This window comes from Phyllopteryx taeniolatus, chromosome 22 (genome assembly GCF_024500385.1).
Source record: "Phyllopteryx taeniolatus isolate TA_2022b chromosome 22, UOR_Ptae_1.2, whole genome shotgun sequence".
In the NCBI taxonomy this organism is placed as follows: domain Eukaryota; kingdom Metazoa; phylum Chordata; class Actinopteri; order Syngnathiformes; family Syngnathidae; genus Phyllopteryx; species Phyllopteryx taeniolatus.
In genome coordinates this window covers 4,969,054-4,990,564 of record NC_084523.1, presented here as the reverse complement: position 1 = coordinate 4,990,564, position 21,511 = coordinate 4,969,054, and the positions used below count along the sequence as shown (strand labels likewise).

Genomic DNA, 21,511 nt, shown 5'->3' with positions numbered 1-21,511 from the left:
AAAATGGGTCATTTAAAAGTCTTCACTTAACCTAAGAAGCAGGGAGGAAGTCACACAAGCATAGGGAAAACTTGCATATGCCACACTGGAGGGAATGGGACAAGATTCAAACACAGAACCTCTCGACTGGAAGGCAGATGTGATAACCACTACACAATGTTTTACATGTTGGATCAAGCTGTAATCTTAAATTTTGCTATTGATGGTTAAAAAAATTTTTTTTAAAAAAAACGATGACTTGTTTGGTGCTGTTATCAGTTCATGGCTCCGGCTCGTACAAACTGTTATGCTGTCACAGTTTTATTTAGAGAAATGTCACTACATCGGCCGATTAAGCTATTGTTCCAACTTGTGGAAAAGGTGCACAACAGCATGTATCATATTCAAATCCAGACATTTTTAGTAAATTGTTTTATCTGCACCTTTATCCAGATCAGTGTCAACAGACTAAAATTTCATCCGCTCTCGTGGAGCTGCAAGAGAAGCTCACCTTGCAACACTTTTTAATTGGCTGGCTAAAAGGCAAAGGCAGCTGTGATTGGACATGAGCAGTTTCTAGTCAATCAGTCAAGTTTCCAGTCCTTTCTCTTTTTGTTACAGGTTCACTCTGGTACTGGTAGTTTCATTTTGTGTGTGTGTGTGTGTGTGTTCCAGTGTAGATTGGGGGAAAATCCAATCTTGTGGAAACATTCCTAACGTTTTGTGGCGATTAAGGTGGGTCCCACAGAGACCACATCCTCTAAAAGGGCACGAATGAACACACAATTTTGCGTCAAGAGTTCATCTGAAAACAACACTGCCAGAAGTGTCAACATGGATACCAATGTCACTGTCACTACGTTTGAATTAGGAGAGCAAAATCCAACTCCTTTTTCTTCTCTGTCTGCCTGTCCCAACTATCATTTTCCACACCAAATATAGTATAACTCTAATAAAGACAGCCATGCTACAACTTTCGATGCAACCCAACAGAAAATTTGCGATATAACAGACAGCAGACTCGCACACAAAACCTCTCAACTGTCAGGCAGATGTGCTAACCACTACAGTGCAGGAATTTATTTGACTCTAGAACCATACTCCATCACACAGAGAGGTGTTTCTAATATTTGTGCTACAGGGCTCGGGCAAAAATATTGTACCTCTCAGGATGATGCAGTGCGGTTCTACATCACTCAGGCCCACAGCAGAATACATTTAGTTTAAAGAGATGGCGAGTTTCAACTGTACGACTTGAACTGTGTCGATGTGTGAAATCTGATTAGAACCTTTCCCAGACATTTATAACAGGTGAAACTCTGTTGCCAAGCATGTAAATCACACGCCTGTGACCTTCACCATCAATCTTGGGTCGCAGGTGTGTGCGTCGCTGCTAAGCCCCCCCCCCCCCCCATGAGGAGGCTGCTCTATACTGGGGGTCCACACTGTCTGATGGAGGGGGCCTACACGGCTGGAGGCTCAGCCGAGCAGCAGATTTGGCTATATATCCTTCAGATAGTTCATCGGCGGGCGGCGAGACAAACCGCTTCACGCAACTTCTCGTTTCAGAGGCCATCGATCACGCCGACAGAAGCCTATCTGTGCCAAGTGCGGACATTTTCCACACAGTCTCCTACTCTCACTTATTTTCTGTGGTCCCTTGCTATCAGCTTGCCACTTTTTCGTTTCATTTTATGGGGAACCATAATTGGACTTCAGAAGCGTTACAATAGTGTAAAGGCAGTAGAACCATGGGAGGAGAATAGAAATAGATATAATGATGACTTTATAGAATGAAAGCAACGTATATTCTGCTGGTAAATCATTATCATAATGTCATTATAATTATTTCAACTGTTTAAACTTTTTTATTTTATTTTTTTTGCTATGATCATTTGATAGAGTATTTCCCCCGAGTGGCATCTTCACGGCCTTATCCTCTGAAATAAATCACATACTCACTGTTGCACTACACACACACACACACACCATTAAAAAAAAAAAAAAAAAAACTTAAGATTGATCCAGAATGACAAGTATTAAGAAAATAAGAGATGGTGGTTGTATTAACAGACAGACTATAGGATGGAGTTCTGACCCATTACCTGAGTTGTTGCCTCTGTGGAGTCTGTGAAGTGAAGCAAGAGTGGAGGGCAAAGAGAGCTCCCTAGTGGTCATTCAGCACCAAACGGCATCTATTCAATTTTGCCCACAACAAAAACGGCACAAAATTAGTTTCGACCGGAATTGAGTTAATAGCAACGTCTGATATGACGTTTGTTGAAAAGTCCTAAGCACGTTCAAGGAGTACAGTATTAACCCTTACATAATGTTCATTTTCCATTCACACACAATATGTTCTGGCTCAATTTTGACCAATAATATCATGATAATTGCCTATATTATGGACTACAGATCTTTAAAAAAAAAATGCATTAACAGCGTGTCTGACATGAATAAATGCCACGTTTTTTATGTAAAAACAATAGATAAAAATGAATCATTTCACAATAAACCAGTAGTGTTGTGGTGGCAGCATGGTGCTTTGGGACCGTTTATGAATTATGAACAGAGACTTCAGACTTGGACTTGGAAAGCAAAAGAAATCTCAGGAAAAGCCTCCTGGAACATCTGAACTTTATTTGAGGTTCATTCGAGGCTCTTTAAATGACGGGATGTGTGTGCTAACTCCCATTTAACTTCGTTTAGTTGGAATGTGACTTGTTCATTCTGAACACAGCCACATCCCAGTTGCAGTATAAGAGGGTGTGCAGACTTCTGCAACCACATTATTTCTCCTCTCAAATTTTTTTTATTATTTATTTTTATTTTATTTTAAATTGAGTGGTACGAGTTATAGGTCACATAGATGGTGATAAGAGTTTTAAAATGATTTATTTTGGTCAATTTTTTTTTATATAAAACAAAACTGTCTTTTGAAGGGGGGGTGTGTAGACTTTTTGTATCCGCTGTTGAGGGTAAGGGTAAATGAAATTAGGCCAAAACTACTTTTAGGTGACTTAAACGCATGTGACTTCATTACCAATCACCATCAATTTGAATATTTGCGCAAGTGATGCTGACATTTGTATTTTTCAAAAAGTATTTAGGATTGGGGGCAAGAGGTGACAGATGTGGGTGTTTGGTGCCCAAGCCGTGTCAGTTGATTTCCCTGACAACCCCGACAAGTTGCAACCTGCCCGACTGGCTGCCGTGAACGCACAATCACACACAATCGACAATAAACAACCCCACCCTGAAACAGCCGCATAGGAAGACATGCCCGTTACAACACTGAAGTCATTCACGAAAGGGTTGCATTTAGCTCTGAGTGCATTTTAACGCGAGAAGGAAGTTGCTCGATGGATAAAAAGGGAAGTGAATGGTGGCACATGGACAGGAAAAGCTACAACTACTACTAAATGATTTACTGCACACTACTTAAGAATTTAGACAGTTTAATAACTCCCAAACAGCCAAATCAGTTGTTGTTGTTGTTGTTGTTTTTTTAAACAAAATAACACAAAATCACACCAAAAGGACATCTCAACCTAAAAGCTGTCAACTCTGCTTTGTGTGTGTATGAAACAATGCATTACTTACACAAGCTAATAAGATCTAATATAATAATAGTAAGCTAAAGTAGGTCATTAAAGTTCAAACCAATATAATCCTCCAGTTAAAAGAGGTATGGAATTGTGGATCATATCACTAAATACATAAATGATAACTTTTCAGGAGTCATTTTGGTGGCAGTCTGCAATCTACATATTTACTACATACTATATTAATAAAGCTGGTGTTTGCATGTATTGACAAAAATAGCTTTTTTTTTTTGTGAAATCCAATCGCTAGTTGCTTTTTCCCCCCACCTTCATCTATAGTAGGCTACTGTTTATGTATTATTTGTGTGTAGTTGGAAAAGCACACTAGCTAGTTAATGTCACTAGTGTTTATTTATATAGCGACTACTGATACCTGTATAATTTTATGTATTTATTTATTTTTTTGCTACACACAATGCCGCTGATTATTCTTGCTCCTTTCCTTCACATTTACCCATCGTACTCTGTTTATATATTATTTGTCCAAGTACACTATAGTTGTCAATCTATATATATATATATATCTTATTTATATCTTATTTATGCAGATTCGATGCTGCTCTCATTCTGCTCTGCAAAACCATCATTTTACCTTTGTGGGACTAATAAAGGCTTATTGTATTCAACTTTATGTCATACAAATGATTTCAATTTTCAGAAGATATCATTCAAAGTTGACCGTTACTGGAGACTAGCTTGTTGTTCAAGCAGTTATTGACAAACTGACTTTTTCCATGCAAATTGCTTGACTGATGAAGTGAAGAGGCAAAGTGATAAGGTCCATACTTCAGTCATGGGTTCACTGTCGTGGTTTGGCTTTTTTCCAGTGATTGGTTTAACTAGCTAAAAGACACTAAAAAAAAATACAAATAATTAAAGGTAAATCCAATTCGGTTTGAAAAGTCAGTAAACATACACCAGTTTGATCGAATGCTCAAATTGATTGAAATAAAGCTTTAGTAAGGACAACCATGGATATTGATTTTGCTCAATAGAAATGGCACTTAATGCTTAAATCTGCTGTTCAAAGGTTTTAAAACTGCTGCATTGTTGTCCAATTGTGTCAAACTTCATTCATTTTCTATCCTTCTGGCAACTTTCACTTTTACACCACTACATATCTTAACTGGATACTTTTACTCCGATACATTTACCCTAACCCTCTTTGTTAGCCTACTACAAAATAAAATACAAATAAATTGATCGTTGATGTAACGCCTGAGCTGGTCAATAGCCGACGAACAGAGCTTTATTCTATTGATGTGAAATAAATACATTAAAATTACGTTAAATACAGTAAATTGTAATCACCTTTTGTGAATACTTTTACTTGCAATACTAAAAAAAATAATTTAAAAAAACGACTTCATTCATAAGTACAGCAAATGTCAGATATCTAAAGACTTTTAGTCACTTAATACTCTAGAAGGCAATTCACTTAAGTTATTTTCTGTTAAGATACTTTTATTTTCACTCAATTGCCGCTTTCAGCTACTGGATAAGGGTTAGGGTTATATGAAATGTCCACAATATGGCTGTAGAATTTCACATTCAGTGAACGAGAGGTCTTGATTGGAATCAGTGTTTCTGTTTTGGTTTTTCCCTTAACCTGCAGAGCCCCTGTGAATTTCTGTTCTTGGTCATTTGCCCAAATCAAACAAATCACATACTGTACCTACATCAAGGCATCATATGCTCGAATAATCGCAGAGTGCAGTTCCCTTTTGACTTGTTCGTATGACCTCGAACTTTTGTCCTAACTTCGCTGAAACTTAATAGTGGGGAAGGGGTCTTTCATGCTGGCAATCAGGTCCTACTTCTGCACTGAACTCGTTTTAAACAGCCTTTGGCGGCCGATTTTGTCTCTTGGTCGTTGTGCAATTTCTGCTTGCATACAGGGCGGGCCCCGCCTTCTCTGAGTATTTTGGCGCTGCGACCCCTGCACTTTTAGCGCCACTGCCCGCCCCCAGCAGCCCATCTCCTCCTCCTCCCATCTGTCTGTTTCAGCCGAACCGGTAATTCCATTGCAGAAACAAAAGCCCTCGGTTCTAAAGTTAAAGATGTATTAATAGCACGTTTCTATGTGCGGGGTCTGTGCTGCGTAACGCTGGCATCACTGCGGGAGACACCGAGCCCACTTATCTGGACGGGGAAGCAAAGATCGTCTCCTATCCAGATGGGCTTGTCGGCTGCTTGAAACGTTTCCCACGCTTCCCCTTCCTTGTTCAGTATATGTAAAGCCATGCAAATATTGACATTTCTTGACATTGTCAATTCTGGGTGTGATAATATTAAAGTGATAAATCACAATATGGTATTGAGTTTTGTGAGCAGGAGAAAAACAACCAGAGCATTTCACCAATATGCAACAAAAATAGAATGAAATACATAAAGAACAATAAAACAAAAATAAAAACAATTTAACATAAATTTAATAATACAAAATGAATACATTACTAATAATTATACTAAAAAATACTAATGAAAAAAATCCAGAAATTATTTATACCACAAAAAAAAATTAGGATACAACACAATAATAAAATACAATAAAAAAATAAATAACTAGAATAATCCAGAAAAAAACGTACAGCAAAAAATAAAATACAACTACTACTACTATGAATAATTATAATAAGAAGAACAAAATAAAATAATAATAATCAAATACAAATGAAAAACCCTTCAAATTAAAATATTAAAATGCAAAGACACTCAAACGTAACACATCCATCCATCCATTTTCTGTACCGTTTATCCTCACGCGGGTCGCGAGCGTGCTGGAGCCCATCCCAGCTATCTTCGGGCGAGAGGCTGGGTACACCCTGAACTGGTCGCCAGCCAATCGCAGGGCACATAGAAACAAACAACCATACGCGCTCACATTCACACATGTTTTGGGATGTGGGAGGAAATCAGAGTGCCCGGAGAAACCCCACGCAGGCATGGGGAGAACATGCAAACTCCACACAGGCGGTTCTGGGGATTTGAATTCTAGAACTGAACTGTGAGGCAGATGTGCTAACCAGTCGTCCAAGGTGCCGCCAGTAACACAATACAATGCAAAACACATTAACAAAATACAACAATAACACTATTAAATATAAAATACAAATCAACGATTAAAAACGAAAAAGTGTCAAATTAAATGGTATAGAAGCTCCAAAAACAATACACAATAGGTTCATAAAAAAATAACAATGATAATATTAACAAAAATAATATATAAACTGTATTTTTAAGGGACTAATATTAAAGAATGATATTTTATCGAGTGAGTGAGACTTCTTACTTGCGTTACAAGCTTTGACACAGCGCGCCTGTTTGGCCTGTTGCCCCGCCAACACAACTCTCAAGAGGCGTGGTCGACGTTGCGCGCCAATTGGTGGACGCTGTGGAGCGGCAGCCACGTCCGGCCTCTGTAATTGGGTCGCTGTCACATGACGTTGCAACAACCGTGACTCCGATTGGCCGGCCGGAGAGCGCCAGGAAGCAAGCTTGAGCGCGTGATGCTGCTGCAGTCTCCCCGGGACACTCCACACATTCCTCCACCGGGACAGGTACAGCACTCACTTACTGGGGACCCGCTTATTTTAAAGAGGGAACATTAGCTGCCATGGCGGTTTGACGAGAGGACGTGACGACGACTGTCTTCAAGCGAACCCAGTCGGATAAAAACAGCGGCAAGGTGGGGGGTAGTTTCCATTTTTACGCCTGTTTTTACTTTGGACTAGGCGCCAATGTTACCTAACTGTCCACCGATATTGGCTATTGTAACAGATTATGCAGCTTACTTCGGTCTTAAGTGTGAACCTATACTTGAAACAGTATGTTTCATGATTCATTTGAGCGACTTAAAGTGTCCCTAGATGTTCCATCTTCATCAGAATCATCTTTATTCGCCAAGTATGTCAAAAAACACAAGGAATTTGTCTCCGGTAGTTGGAGCTGCTCTAGTACGAAAACAGACAGTCAATTGACAGAGAATACTTTTGAGGGATAAAGACATTGAGGAAAACAAAAAAACAAACAAAAGCAATAAAAGGTTCCTAGTAATCTGGTAATGCTGGTACAATATTTTTGTGTGTGTGACAATTGTGCAAAAGATGCAGAGTCCTCCAGCAATTAGAGCAGTTTGAATGACTAATAGAGCAATCGTCCGGCGCAATGACCATTGTGCACAGGGCGCCGAGACTTCAAGAACTGTATGCATTTTAATGTGACTAGTAGTGCGATAATCTGGGACAATGTCGATTGTGCAAATGTTGCAGATGCTACTCAGTCGATTGTGCAAATGGTGCAGATGCTACTCAGGCACATGAGTGGCCAGTATTGGTCAACAACAGATATACAAATAGTGCAGCGTGGCGAGACTACTACATGAGTGCACGAGTAATGTATAATTGGCCCGACAGAAATCTGACAACAAACTCAAGTGGGAAGAAGCTTTTGGAATGTCTGCTTGTTTTAGTTTGCATTGTTCGGAAGCGCCTACCTGAGCTTCCGAGCTGTACTGTATTAACACGTCAGCTTGCCCCATGTGGCATAAAGGAGTAAGCTAAAGTACTTCATTACAGTAGTGTTGGATAAAGGGCATTTACAGTAGCTCCCAAGTAGCTATTAGCTTTGAGCCATCTTCCCTCTTGATGGTTGATGATTAATTTTTCTCCAGTCATCTTTTCAAGAGAAGATTGTTTATGATTTACCATCAGAATGGATAGAAATTTACATGCTTGTTTGTAATGCAGGTCTCCCCCCTCCCCCCCAAAAAAACCCCCAAAAAATGGAAGTGGAATGTCTTGCACTTAAGGATCTTACAAGTCCAAAGAAAAGTGAACAGAAGGTAAGGCTGCCCAACACTAGTGAGGAAAGGTTGGGAAGTGTGCAGCAAAAAAATGGCTCTAAAAGTCTTTTCATATATGGAAATGGAAGTAAAACTCCAATAATAGTATTAAAATTGTCTCCGTTACAGGAAAATATATGCACAGTGTGGAGGAAATCCATCCCGACGAAATCTACAGAGCTGTGCGTACCTGCGATGAAGTGGCAAGGCGGCACCCCAGACTCGGGTCACGTCACCCCGATCAAACACGCCGCCGAGGCCGAGCCCTGGTCGCCCATGGCCAACCTGAAGATGCTGATCAACGCCGCCAGTCCCGAAATCCGAAACCGCGAGATGAGGAAAGTACTCTTTCGGCCCATAGAGAATGAGTCAGGAAGTGCGGACGTCGACATAGATGACGTACAGGCAGCCGAAAATACCTGTCAGGTGAGTGAGATTTGCTTAAAAACTCATCAAAACCATGACCAGCTCAACTAAAACTTAACATTTAAACAAATATTATGTTTTCTTACAGTTTGAAGCAGTGGAGGAGGAGGAAAACGTGGAGAAGAAGCCGAGCAGGAAGCAGAAGAGCTTGGGTCTGCTGTGCCAGAAGTTCCTGGCTCTCTACCCGAATTATCCGCCGCCCGACAAGCCAATCTGCATCTCCCTGGATGACGTGTCGACCAGTCTAGGTAAGAACCAAAAGGTGGTACCCTTGATTTACGGGTTTAATTTGTCACTCGACCGAGCTTGTACTCGACTACATGCAGAACTTGCTCACGTTTTTCTTCAATGTCAAGATTTAATTCAATGGGCATCATCCGATTCTTCTTCTCGGCACTCACTTAAGAATCAAGGTTCGAAAAAAGAAATTTGGCACAATATCTGTACACAAAAAAAAAAAAAAAAGCGGAAAATGCTTGTGGAAAACACAAAAAGATATTTGGCGGCTGAATGAATTTCGCTGCTGCCAACTCTTCGTGGAGTGTCTGAAGTGCACTCCTAGCTCTTTCGGGAGCAAAAAATGTTTATATACGAGCGCTACATTGTGCCAGCAAACATCACAACAAGCAGGAGTTTGGCAGATTTGCTCAAAAAAGATGCCAAGTGCTTGCTTCAGGCTGTTTTATTGCCACTCCCAGTTGAAAAATTGATCATATAACTAAAACAATTACATGTTTTCATCGGCTCAATAAAGGCTGGGAAAGACTGGTGTAGATTTTCATGCGTGTGCGTTATCCAGGGGTGAAGCGGCGGCGTATCTACGATATCGTCAACGTGCTGGAGTCCCTCGCGATCGTTGGCCGCATGGCCAAGAACAGCTACCTATGGCACGGCCGCCTGCGCCTGGAGGCCACGCTGCACGAGCTGCAGCGCCAGGGACGCCAGCAGGGCTACCAGCGGCACGTGGCGCTCGCTGCCGGGGAGGGCGAGCGGAGCCGGGACGACAACAGCCACGGTAACGATGAATGCGTCTTCGATAACAGATTTTATGAGAGGAACATCTACCTGCCTGTTATTTTACCCTCCCTCGCTGCCTTTATTATGCTCATGCTGGCGATTCAGACTCAATACAATACAGGTTCCGTCAAATTAACATCACAGTTAAATGAGTCTCCTCTAAAAATATTTTTAATTGCATATGGATGCCACAAGATGGCAGCAAAGTGTTTTTTTTTTTTTTTTTTTAATTAGACAAGGCTACGTGTAAGTAAGTAAATGAGTAAATTAAGCTCCTTCCATCACTTCAACAGAGTATCAGACCTGAGAAATAAATACGTACGAACTACGAATAAATACGAACTCTAACTACTGTTAAAATGTAATTACCGGGAAATTTATCGGAGCTAAAAGAAGATCCTGAAAGCACCGGGTAGTAGAACTAAAGATGTCGGAAGTTAATATATTTTTTCGAGGAAGTACAGTGCTCTTACATTCCCTACAAAACTTTGAATTGACACCTTACTTCAAATTGTTTCCTTGGGTGGTGCCACCAGATGGCAGCATGGTTCTAACACACTGTACAATGGCTAATGTCTTAAAACACATTAGGTTGGATGCTAACACAGTTCTCACTGTATGGAGCCCCATTTAGAACTGAAATAATCAACTTTTCTCCCGATTTCATCATGTTATTTGTGTGCTTTTCGCAGCGGCCGGCAGCAGGAAACACAAATCCCTGCGCATCATGAGCCAAAAGTTCGTCATGCTCTTCCTGGTGTCCAAGACCCAGATCGTCACCCAGGAAGCGGCAGCGAAGGTTCTCATTGAAGAGAGTCAGGACTCGTCCAGTCAAAGTAAGTATAAAAGTAAGCACCGGCACTGCTGGATTGTTTCGTTTCCCCCCGTTTCGTAAAACTAAACACGTGCGTCTCTTAGCCAAGCTGCGACGTCTCTACGATATCGCCAATGTGCTGACCAGCCTGGGCCTCATAAAGAAAGTGCACATGCGAGAGGAGCGAGGCAGGAAGCCGGCTTTTAGATGGCTGGGACCGGTGCATTTTAACAATTCCGGTGTGTATGTCTGATTTACTGATCATCAAGCTGCTGTAACACACCTTCTAGATGTATATCTGTTCTCTTTTATAGCAGAGGCTGTTGTTGAAGTCACCCTGCCTGAAGCCCAGGACCACAGCAAAGCCCAGCTGGCACACCACGCCTCTTTTAACATCACCCCGACGCCTGTGGCCGTCCGGACGCAGGTCTGCTCGGCGCCAAGGAGCCTGGGCAGCGACATGACCGGCGAGCGAGGATTTACATCTCAGCCGCTGGATTATTCCAGAAAGACAGGAGTCGTCGGCGAGGCGGTCTGCAGGCTGCAGTTTGGGAGCCACAATGAGTGAGTTTTACAAGTCATCATAAAACAACAATCAGTGAGTTATGAGGAAACTAGAGCTAGCTGGGCAATGATGTGCTCCTCAGTATTCCCCAAATGGATCAACGGGGGAAAGAATATTTGAATTTATATAATAATAGTATTGGTTTAAGTATTGGTATTGACATTGTTGGATGACGTGTAACATTTGACGTGAACCGTTTCTCTGCAGAAACACGCAGCCCACCCTGCTGGTCCCCGCCCTGCACCCAGAGCGGCTTTTTGCGGTCTCCTCGTCCCCCCACTGCCTGGCCTACGTGCCCAGCCTGTCCCAGGCGTCTGTGGTCATGCTCTACAACCGGCCCAACGTGACGAGCGAGGCCGAGGGGGCCGCGAGGGAGGAATCGGCGGAGGGGAGGAAGAGATGGAGGGAATCCGTGGAAGACGAGGAGGCGGTGGCGGTCAAGAAAAGCCCATCTGAGTTTGAGCGAGACGATAAGGTGAGGCATTAATTACAATGTGAAATGGTTAATTTATTACTTGTCTTGTAAAAAAACAAAAATATTATTGTATTATAACATTAATAATTAACATTAATGATAGTTAACAATAAATACCTTCTCGGTAGCACCTAATAAATATTTGTACAAATACATTTTTACTTCATGATACTAGTGAATTATCGGAAATTGTTCAAATGAAATTAATACTGTACAATAGCCGTTATTTAATTTTTTTTGTAAAACAAAAACAAACTTGTAATTCATGCCTTATCTCCAATAAGCATTTGAACAAATACACGCCGTCCACAAAGTCTCTTTTCAATACTGGGACATAAGCATAGATGTACCATTTTATAATAATTAAAATACAGTAATACTATAGTAGTTAAATATTTTCTCAGCTTTCCTTTGTAATGCGTGCCTTACGCCTAACATTTGTGCAAATACATTTTATTTCATAATACTGGTACATTATCACAAGATACAATTCTAATTTAATCAAAATACCATCATTTAATATTAGGTATCTTGTACTCTCTACAGTTAAGCCCGGCCAGCGATAATCTGTTTTTATATTTATCAATATTGTTATTGCTATATTACAGAATATTCATGGAATTTAAAACCGATTTTGAAGAGTACAGCGATCAGAACAATTAACATTACTCGATTCGATTCCTTCTGCTGCCCTTTTAGGCTGAAAACTAGCAGAGACTCACCGAATATATAAGAACTCCATTAAGCACATATGAAGCATCCATTCTAAATTGAGTTTATCATTGTTTATCCTTCAGAGAGCGCAAAGCAGTGTGTCAGACGCATCGGAGGAGGGCGTCACTAGTACCCAGGCATCACACGACCTCTACGTACCAAACAGTACAGGTAAAGCCCCCGCAATATATTTATTATACAATACAATATGGACAACTGAGATTTATTTTCCTTCTTTTCCAGGTCTGAAAAGCCTCAACTTCCTGGTCCCCTCCGGCCAGCCGTTGGCCCATCTCCCCGCCGGCACCGTGCCCCCGCTGGCGCTGCCCTACGTCCTGGTGCCATCCACCGCCCTCTCCCACTACCCCCTGCAGGGCGCCAACGCCCAGCTGGGCTTCAACCTGCCCGCGGGTTTTATGGTGGCGGCCACACCGTATGGTCTGGCGCCGGACGTTGGCCGGATGACGTCCGTTCCATCGCCTTCCACGCCGGAACAGGGCGGGCGTGGCGGCTCGGGGGCCGCGCATACGGCAACCACTCTGCAACCACTGGTAAGGATGGTGACCTAGACACTTAACCCTCACATGTAAGGGTTAAAATGAATCTAAAAACATTTTCTAATCTGATCCTCCTTTTACAGACTCCGCACACTCCAAAGGAGATCCCGGCGCCCGCCTCCAGGGCTTTCTTCCAGACTCCGGGCACCGTGGAGGGTGTCAGCGTGGCGCCCGCAGCCCGAAAGCGGGGCTCGGCGCAGAGGAGACTGGACGTCAGCCGCCCGTGCCCCTGTTAGATGTTTAACAGCCTGCTTTAAAGCCATACTGGTGCTATTACAAATTAGGGAATTAAATTACAGTGAACCTATTGGCTGTTTTTGTGCCCAGTACAGCTTTGTGTGTCTCATATGAAAATATTGCTTTGGCGCCATCTGGGGTTTACTGTTCATCTTCGATCGTGTTCTAATGGATTTATTATATTATAAAACGAGAGAAGCCATTTTCCGAGTCAAACAGGGCCATCCTGTGTTAGGTGTTCGCCACTACAAGATTTAAAGCCTTCATTTCTCCCTCCCAAATTTTTAATCCAGCTACCTTCTCCCCTCATCAGACGTGCTTAAATATTTCCTATTTATATATTTTTAGCTAATATATATTACTTGCAGGGACTGTAATGGAACACTTGAATCACTGAGTATGTTTCTTCATTTGGACACAAGCTATTATAAGGGATCTGTTATTGGCTTATTTTAATTTAGAAATTACTGTGAAGCTAAATTAATGAGGGGGGGAAAAAAAAAGTCTGTTGACATCCAATACTTGCGTGGCTGTATGTGTTCTGTGTATCGGCAACATGACTTGACAATGCATTCGGGTACTTGAAGTCCTGTGACTTTTACCATCGAGGTATTTTTTGCAGAAGTACAAGAGTACTGTAAAGAGACGTTTGTCTACTGGTTATAGGATATGGAATAAGTGCCTTTTAAGGGTTGTTGTTGTTTATATTTTCAGTTGTCCGGGCACATTTTTCTTCAGGTTGTTAAGGGAGTTACCATGGTAACCTCTTGGCCAAAATAACGGTGCTGTGTATGGACTGACTGACCACCCCACTGAACCATTCAGGAGGCCACACCAACGCATGCACGGACAGCCCACACTCATACGTGTTCATTCATGTACACTTGTGTTTTTTTTTTGTTTTTTTTTTGGTGGACATTGCTTCAGTCATGCTCGTTTTACTGTGTTTATTGCACTGTTAGTTTGAGTAAGTATGAGCTCTTGAAAACTGGTCCTTGTACCATCCGACTGTAACTGTGGGCCATTGATTTTCCTTTGACTGTTTCATATTTTAATAAAAGTAATATTTTGGTGATTTGTGCTTTTTTTTTTTTTTTTTAACTTTTATAGTTAACTGAGCCAGAATTTATTTTTCTTCCACTGTGATGATCTGTCATATAATTGTATAACAGGTTTTAGTGCGTTTGTTTGTTTTACCTATAAAGTGTTTAAATCCAAGTTTTGTGCTCTCATCGTTGCGGAGCCCCTAAAGGGACATGGAATAAACATTTAAAATGAAACGTGTTTCTCATTGTAACGAGAAACATATTTCTCATTGTAACGAGAAACGTTTCTTTCTTTTTTTTCATGTCCCTTTAGGGGCTACGTACATAGTGGGTGTGAGTTAAAAAAATAAAAATCCGACAGCACCTGAACGCGGCAGTGATACGTTCACAGCTCCTCAGCTCCACCCATTTCGCCGTCGGTAAAAACGAGTACCACCGACCGAGACATTACGGAGAAGCACAGTCGACGCGACGTCGTCCTTTGGAATTTTGCCAGTGTAACATCTGGAACTGCCTGCTTCTTATAATCCACCAAAAGGTATTTTATTATATGCATACTGTGCACCGTTTAAAAATAAACATGTCTCCTTGAACGTTCACTATCGAAGAGGTACGTGGCTTTTTCAAATGAAGACATGTTTTCTCTAAATGGAACACGTTAGTTGTAGTGTAACCTAATCAGTGTGAAAGTAGCAACCGGTTCACTGAGTTTGCATTGCTTTCTGACCAGAAACATGCTTAATGCCGAAATGCATTGAAAGGCCAGTTATGTCTGTTTTGTTTTGTTAGAGGAAAATGCTATACAGTTGTTCTCAAACTTTAAACACAAAGTACCATCTAAAAAAAAAATATCCAATTAAAATGTATGGCACCAAAATGAATGAAACACCGTACCTCAATAAATGTTTTAAAACTAACAGTCTTGAAATATTTCATGCAAACGTATTGAACTAAAAAGTTAAATACAACCGAACTGTATTTGGGCAGTGGGCATACTTTCAGAATCTATCAAATACAGTGGTGCCTTGAGATAAGAGTGACCCGACTTATAAGTTGTATTTTGTTTTTGTCTTTTAGATGGGAGATGTTGCATGGGCCATTTGTTTTTTCTTCAAATTTCGAGGGGACTTTTTTTTTTTTGATAAGAGCGCTATATGGTGACAGTGAACTACTCCACAATAAGCATGATTTTGGCAGATAGTGCACAGTTCTTCAAAAAAGGCTTCAAGCTATTTATTTTGAACCTCAGTTGAAGTTTACTGTCAAACTAAACATCAAACAAAAATAATTACATGTTTATTTAACTGTACCACATTACTTGGCCTGACGAAAGCTGGCTAGCGCGACGCTATCACAATGCAAAACGCCATAAACGGGTTAACGAAACTAGCATCGATGTAACGGCGTCAAACAAACAAAAATTGTTGCTGTTTTTTGACGGGCTGGAAAGGATTATTGCCATTTCCAATCACTTCAATGGGGAAAGATGATTTGAGATGAGAGTGTTTTGGTCAGTATATTTGGCATGTTCATGAGTGTAAGAATTTTGAAAATCTCAAATCAACTCGTTTGACTAAATCGAGTGCACACTTCATTGTTTGTTTAAACAAGGGGCGCGATGTGTTTCGATTGATTTTTGATATTAACATCAAAACTAAGTCCGAAATCAGGGGTGTCTTATCGCGAGTGTGAACTTTTAAAAGTCACTTTAGTGTCAATTCTTGACTCTTCCTGTTGTCTATTATGCGGTTGAGAAAGCCTGTCAATGTGTTGCTCCAGATGTGAGGAGGACAAGAGCATCTGGCCAGATAATTGCATCGTCTTAATCATGTCATCACATCAAGGCCTTCAAATGGCCCAAATGGACCCATTTCGGGCCGGGCCAGGGTCAGTAATTACAGCCAGACGCGAGTGCGGAGGCATCAAGGGAGCGATTGTGACATAAGGTTTTTCAGGGGTCTGCGGTTCAGTCCAACTACGACACCCCATCGCCCAGAGGCATTCCTCAGGGTATTAAGTTGGCTTTATCCTGTCCTCCAGCCCCAGGTTGGGAAGTTGGGAGGATTGGAGGGATTATTATTATTATTTATTTTTTTCCACCCAAGCCATTTAACAGCGGTGACGTGTACAAAGTCACTGCACCGTGCTCTCATTTCGATAGGAAATAAAAACATTAAAGTGAGGCGAATGGGATTTTCCATTCGGGCCGATAAAAATCTACAAGCAGTGGAAAGGCCATTGGACCAAAAGTCCGACAAAACTCGGGGTTCGGATTAGTTTTTTATGGTCAATAGGTTTACTGTATTTTACCTTTGTTTAGGGTGGATCGTATTACTGCATTTGAGTTGTATTTAGGGTGAGCAGTTATGCTGTATTTGACATTTAAGTCTTACTGCATTTTACATTGCGTTAGGGTAAATTGTTTTACGATATTTTAGATTTATATAGGTTCAGTAGGTTTTACTTTTAGTTAACTGAGGGCGAGTAGTTTTACTTTAATGTTTTAGGCTAGACAGTTGGACTGTATTTTAGTTTTATGTTGAGTAATTTGACTGTATTTTACTTTTATTTAGGGCAAGCTATTTTACTGGAGAGAATTTGTACTGTTTTTTAGCTTTGTTAAGGGTGGGTTGTTTGACTATTTTCATTTAGGTAGAGGAGTTGTACTTGGTTTAATTTATGGAGAGTACTTTCCTTTTTTGTTGTATTAAGAGTTGTATTTTTCTCTTAATCTTTGCACACGTTACTTAAAACATTGCCTGTTGCGTTAATAAATTGCATGAGGTGGGAACCAATGTCTATGGGGAAATTTGGTTTTAAATTAAACAATTTGGAGTCAATCGACAATGAAAAATTAGAAAGTAGAAGTATACGAATGTCCCCAACAGCTGTTTGGTTGCCATTAACCACCATGTGATTTGTCTCAGCCACAATGCCGAACTGGGGCGGAGGCAACAAGTGCACGGCGTGCCGCGGCACGGTGTACCACGCCGAGGAGGTGCAGTGCGACGGCAAGAGCTTCCACAAGGGCTGCTTTCTCTGCAGTGAGTACCAACTGTACATATGAGATAAGCAGCATAGAACGGTACGGACAAAAGGCGCGCTGGGCCAAGTGTGTTTGTGTGGGGGCGTTTGTTTTGTTCCGATGAGATCACGCTGGGGTGAGAGCGTGGACTTGTACCGGCCATCTCAGCTGGAAACACGCAGACCTCACGCACAGACCGGTACCGAGCCCGAGATGTTGCCTTAGAACGTCTCACAAAGACGGGCTTGTCAAATCTGTGCAGATGATGAGTAATGGGACATTTTGTCCTTGGCTCCATGCCTTTTTTTCTATTTTCCCCATTGACATTCACAAGCTTGTATCAAGAGTAGCTGGCCAGAATCTTTCTTTTCCACTCTGCCAAATTGCCAATGGCCTCATACAGTCGAGCCTCCGTGGTTCCGATTGCAATGAATGAAAGTGTTCAAATACTCATTTCTTTTTTTTTTTTAGCATTTCAGGTGGCAGCATTCCCACACAACACCTGAGGGAAATGCATTTTCTAGATATCATCAGTAGTCCATTATTACCGCTGCCTTCTATGTATAAAAGCAACATGTGCCTGTGTGTGTTGTCAGTGGTGTGCAGGAAAGGTCTGGACAGCACCACGGTGACCATTCACGACCAAGAGATCTACTGCAAGTCGTGTTACGGCAAGAAGTACGGTCCGAAAGGCTACGGCTACGGGCAGGGGGCTGGCACGCTCAACATGGACCGAGGGGAGCGGCTGGGGATCAAACCCGAGCAGTAAGCGCCGTTCTCCGACATTACTTTACAATCATATTAATAATAGGATCTGTGTCATCCACTTTAAGGCTCTTTCTAAAGAGCATGCAGGATGTAGTTCATGTAAAGTAGGATTTGAATTTTATTCTCAACAAAATAGGACATTTCTCAAAATATTTGTCTTAAAAGGATGACTGTATTCTGCTAAATTGATGAAACTCCCTCAAAAAACCTTTTTTCCCCTAAAAAGATGATTCTTTTTGATTGTTTTTCTTTTTAGTATGACTTGAGTGCAACAACATTATAATTTAAAAAGACAATTTTACTTATATGTAATATATTCATATTTATTGATGTAAAATTACTGCTTTAATCCTGTACATTAGGGTTTCTTTTATAAAATATTACTCTCTTTCTATGGGTATCCTCTTTTGTAGACACTATCAAAGACAAAATAAACAATATGTCACGATTTCTGTACTTTATAATACTGCACTATCTATTTTGAGAAATAATGCAATTGAATTTTTGGTTCAAACTAAATGAGTCATTCAAGTATTTCCCCCCCCCCCACCAATAAAAGTATTTCAATTCCCTGCTGAATTGCTTTAATTTCATCGAGTCAGGTGTTGACACAATAATACCATGAAGAATGTTATTATGAAAAATGAGCACTTGGCCAGCATGTTTATCCGACCCCTAGACATCCGCCGCTTAGTATTATAAAAGTGATTTCTTATGTAACGAGCTGCGCCGGACTCGCAATGCGCCACAAAGAACTTCATTCAGTAGGGCTCACAGTCACCCTCCACCGAGCACAGCTCCCGGGCCTCCGGGGGACTTTGTTACATTCATTATCGACTGTCCGATGTGTTGTGCTCACCTCTCTCCCGACAGGTCGCCGTGTCACAGGCCCACCACCAACCCCAACCCGTCCAAGTTCGCCCAGAAGTTCGCAGGATCGGAAAAATGCGCTCGCTGTGGCGACTCCGTGTACGCCGCAGAGAAGATTATGGGTGCGGGCAAGGTGAGACGATCCCATCTGCAGGGATCCGCTGGAAATAAAGTTGGAAATAAGAGCTACACGCTCATTCAGAATCTCATATTCAAAGTCTTCTGGCTTTTCGTTGAGTGAAGGTCATTCTATCCAAAAAGTTAGATTTTAAGAAAAAGTAAGTTGTAGTCTTAAAATAAGTCGAATGTCAAAATTCCCAGATATAAATACATTTCTGAGCCCACTGTTCTCAAGAAATTGGGACTTTAATGTGCAAGGTTACTTACTACTATAGTCATATACTGTATATCTATCTATCTATCGCTCTCTATTCTTAAAAAAAAAACAAAAAAAAAAACACACCTTTGTTGTAATATTACAACTTTTAAAAAAAAAAATTCCCTCGATGGGATTCTTGTAATATTGTAACTTTTGTGGGGGAAAGATGACTTTTTCACAACTATATACATTAAACACTGAGCCACAATATAAAAACCACAGTATAAAATGGCAGCGACAACTTGCTCATTATCACAATTGATGCTCACTGCTACACTAAGTTACTTTTTACATAGTTCAATTGTAGTTGCTTTTTAAAGCTACTTTAAGAGTTTTGGCACAGAAATGCACCAACAAAAGGACAGCAATTCATCCACTCAACAACAGAAAATAGGCTTCATTAAGTCAATTTGACCCAAAAAACTAATATAAAAGCAGTACGGTGTTAAATTATTTAAACAACTTACATTAGTAAAAAAAGAGCCTGAAGTCAAAGTGGGACAAGCAGTAAACTTACCAAACTTCTCTGTAGTAGTGACTCCAACCAAGGTAGAAAGCCACTTGAAAGCCATTTTCCACATAAAAATGCTGCAGAAATCCAGGTTATAGCGTCCAAATCCAGATTTTATTGTCAAAAACATACTAATTCCTCCATGTTTGCCCTTGCATAGAATGTTTGTGTCTTGACACCCCAGCTGTCAGATGTGTCCAATTATTTCCTGTTTACTTCCCGGATGGGAACCAATCAGATCACATACATACCAAAGGCTAGCTTAATGTGATTTCTTTTGTAAGGGGTTTTTCCATCACAATATGAGTAACATGACAAAGTTTAAAAGATAAGAAAGGCAAATGTTGCTGTTGCCGTGAAGATTTACATCACAAGACAAATTTTCAGACGAATTGTTGTAATTGGGACATGAGGGAAATTGAAATTGACCAATGCAGGGTCAAACTCTTAAGTTAGCTGTAGAAGTCATTTTTAACAGTTGATTAACATTCCTAAATGTCATACATGTGATGTGAACAATTGAAACAGAGTCATTCTGTCCGGACTTTTTGCTGGCCTTACTAAACGTTTGTTTATTTTATGCTAATGATTAGCCACTATGGTATTTACATTAGCATTTGCTTGGTAAAATGTGTCCGTGTATAACATACTGTTTTCTTTGTTTTTTTTTTATCTTCTGGTACTCAAATTCAAATGCAACATCTTACAGCTCTAAAAAGGCATCTTTGTGCACATTTGTGCCCACAGCCGTGGCACAAGAACTGCTTCCGCTGCGCCAAGTGCGGCAAGAGCCTGGAGTCCACCACCCAGACGGACAACGAAGGAGAAATCTACTGCAAGGGTGACAACATACTCTTGTTCCTGCTACAAAATGTAGGACACGGTTCATTTGTTTCTTGGCCTGGTAATTGGTGTCATGGAAGGCGTCACGAGTCAAATCGTTTCAGCTCACTCTCTTGTGCTGCTATTAAAATACAACAGTGCCGCCATTATCATGCTCCAATAAATTCAATAGAATTAAATAAACAAACAACAATAACAAATATATCTTCAAATATTTAAAAAATATATAACAATAAAATAATTTAAACCAACAATAATTTTTAAACAAGATTCAATATTTACAAAAAAAGCAAAATAATAAAAGTGCTTATTATAAAGGAAACAAAAGATATTTAAAATAATGTTTACAATAATTTAATAGTTCATTCTACATATTTTTAAACATTATTTTAGCTTTTGTGGTAAATACTTTCAAAGTCAAATTACTGTGAGCAACTTACTAACATGTGACACTTGAGAGTTAAATATAACAATCACGGGTCCAACATTTCATCACTGGACCTTGAGATTTAATTTGTGTAAAATGTCTTTACATCAATGAAAATGATAAAGTCACATGCAACAACAACAACAACAAAAATCTATTTTGTTTTTCTGATCATCTCCATGTCAACAACACTCAACAAACAGTCCTGTTTTCTACTCAGTGCAGCAAACTATTTATGACTGTTTGGGTGTTTCTGACACATGAGCACACAAGCAGTTAGAACTTCACACTGACACCAAAGTGAGATAAAAAAAAAAACAGGCCAAAAAAGGACACACATACACACACACACACTTGAAAGACACACAAAGCATCAAGATGTTTGCTCAAAACCTGAGGAGCAAGAATGT

At 40.6% G+C, this 21,511-nt stretch overlaps 2 protein-coding genes and 1 long non-coding RNA gene across 6 annotated transcripts in view; 2 read left to right on the top strand and 1 right to left on the bottom strand.

The window, feature by feature from the left end:
- The first annotated feature begins 7,067 nt into the window (after positions 1 to 7,067).
- e2f7 (E2F transcription factor 7) lies at positions 7,068 to 14,307 on the top strand. Of its 4 annotated transcripts, none has more exons than XM_061762801.1 (12): positions 7,068 to 7,272; positions 8,333 to 8,427; positions 8,557 to 8,853; positions 8,942 to 9,101; positions 9,653 to 9,868; positions 10,563 to 10,706; positions 10,789 to 10,923; positions 11,002 to 11,248; positions 11,457 to 11,724; positions 12,522 to 12,609; positions 12,682 to 12,989; positions 13,079 to 14,307. In XM_061762801.1, exons 2-12 carry the CDS (start codon positions 8,368 to 8,370, stop codon positions 13,229 to 13,231), a joined length of 2,076 nt encoding a protein of 691 aa, XP_061618785.1. In that variant the 5' UTR covers positions 7,068 to 7,272; positions 8,333 to 8,367; the 3' UTR covers positions 13,232 to 14,307. The 4 variants fall into 4 exon arrangements, with proteins under 4 accessions (XP_061618785.1, XP_061618783.1, XP_061618784.1 ...); XM_061762799.1 differs by having other exon boundaries at positions 7,069 to 7,272; positions 10,999 to 11,248; XM_061762800.1 differs by having other exon boundaries at positions 7,070 to 7,144; positions 10,999 to 11,248.
- On the bottom strand, positions 8,732 to 20,056 carry LOC133472245 (uncharacterized). The gene is made up of 4 exons (XR_009786659.1): positions 19,838 to 20,056; positions 18,931 to 19,102; positions 8,940 to 9,097; positions 8,732 to 8,846 (listed from the first exon to the last, which is right to left on the bottom strand). It is a non-coding gene; the product is annotated as an uncharacterized LOC133472245 (long non-coding RNA).
- csrp2 (cysteine and glycine-rich protein 2) overlaps positions 14,668 to 21,511 on the top strand; it is a 7,943-nt gene continuing 1,099 nt past the window's right edge. The window contains exons 1-5 of the mRNA XM_061762804.1: positions 14,668 to 14,816; positions 17,206 to 17,322; positions 17,900 to 18,068; positions 18,945 to 19,074; positions 20,579 to 20,672. Of these exons, the coding sequence (XP_061618788.1) occupies positions 17,211 to 17,322; positions 17,900 to 18,068; positions 18,945 to 19,074; positions 20,579 to 20,672 (505 nt within the window). The 5' untranslated portion in view covers positions 14,668 to 14,816; positions 17,206 to 17,210. The remainder of the gene's footprint in view (positions 14,817 to 17,205; positions 17,323 to 17,899; positions 18,069 to 18,944; positions 19,075 to 20,578; positions 20,673 to 21,511) is intronic.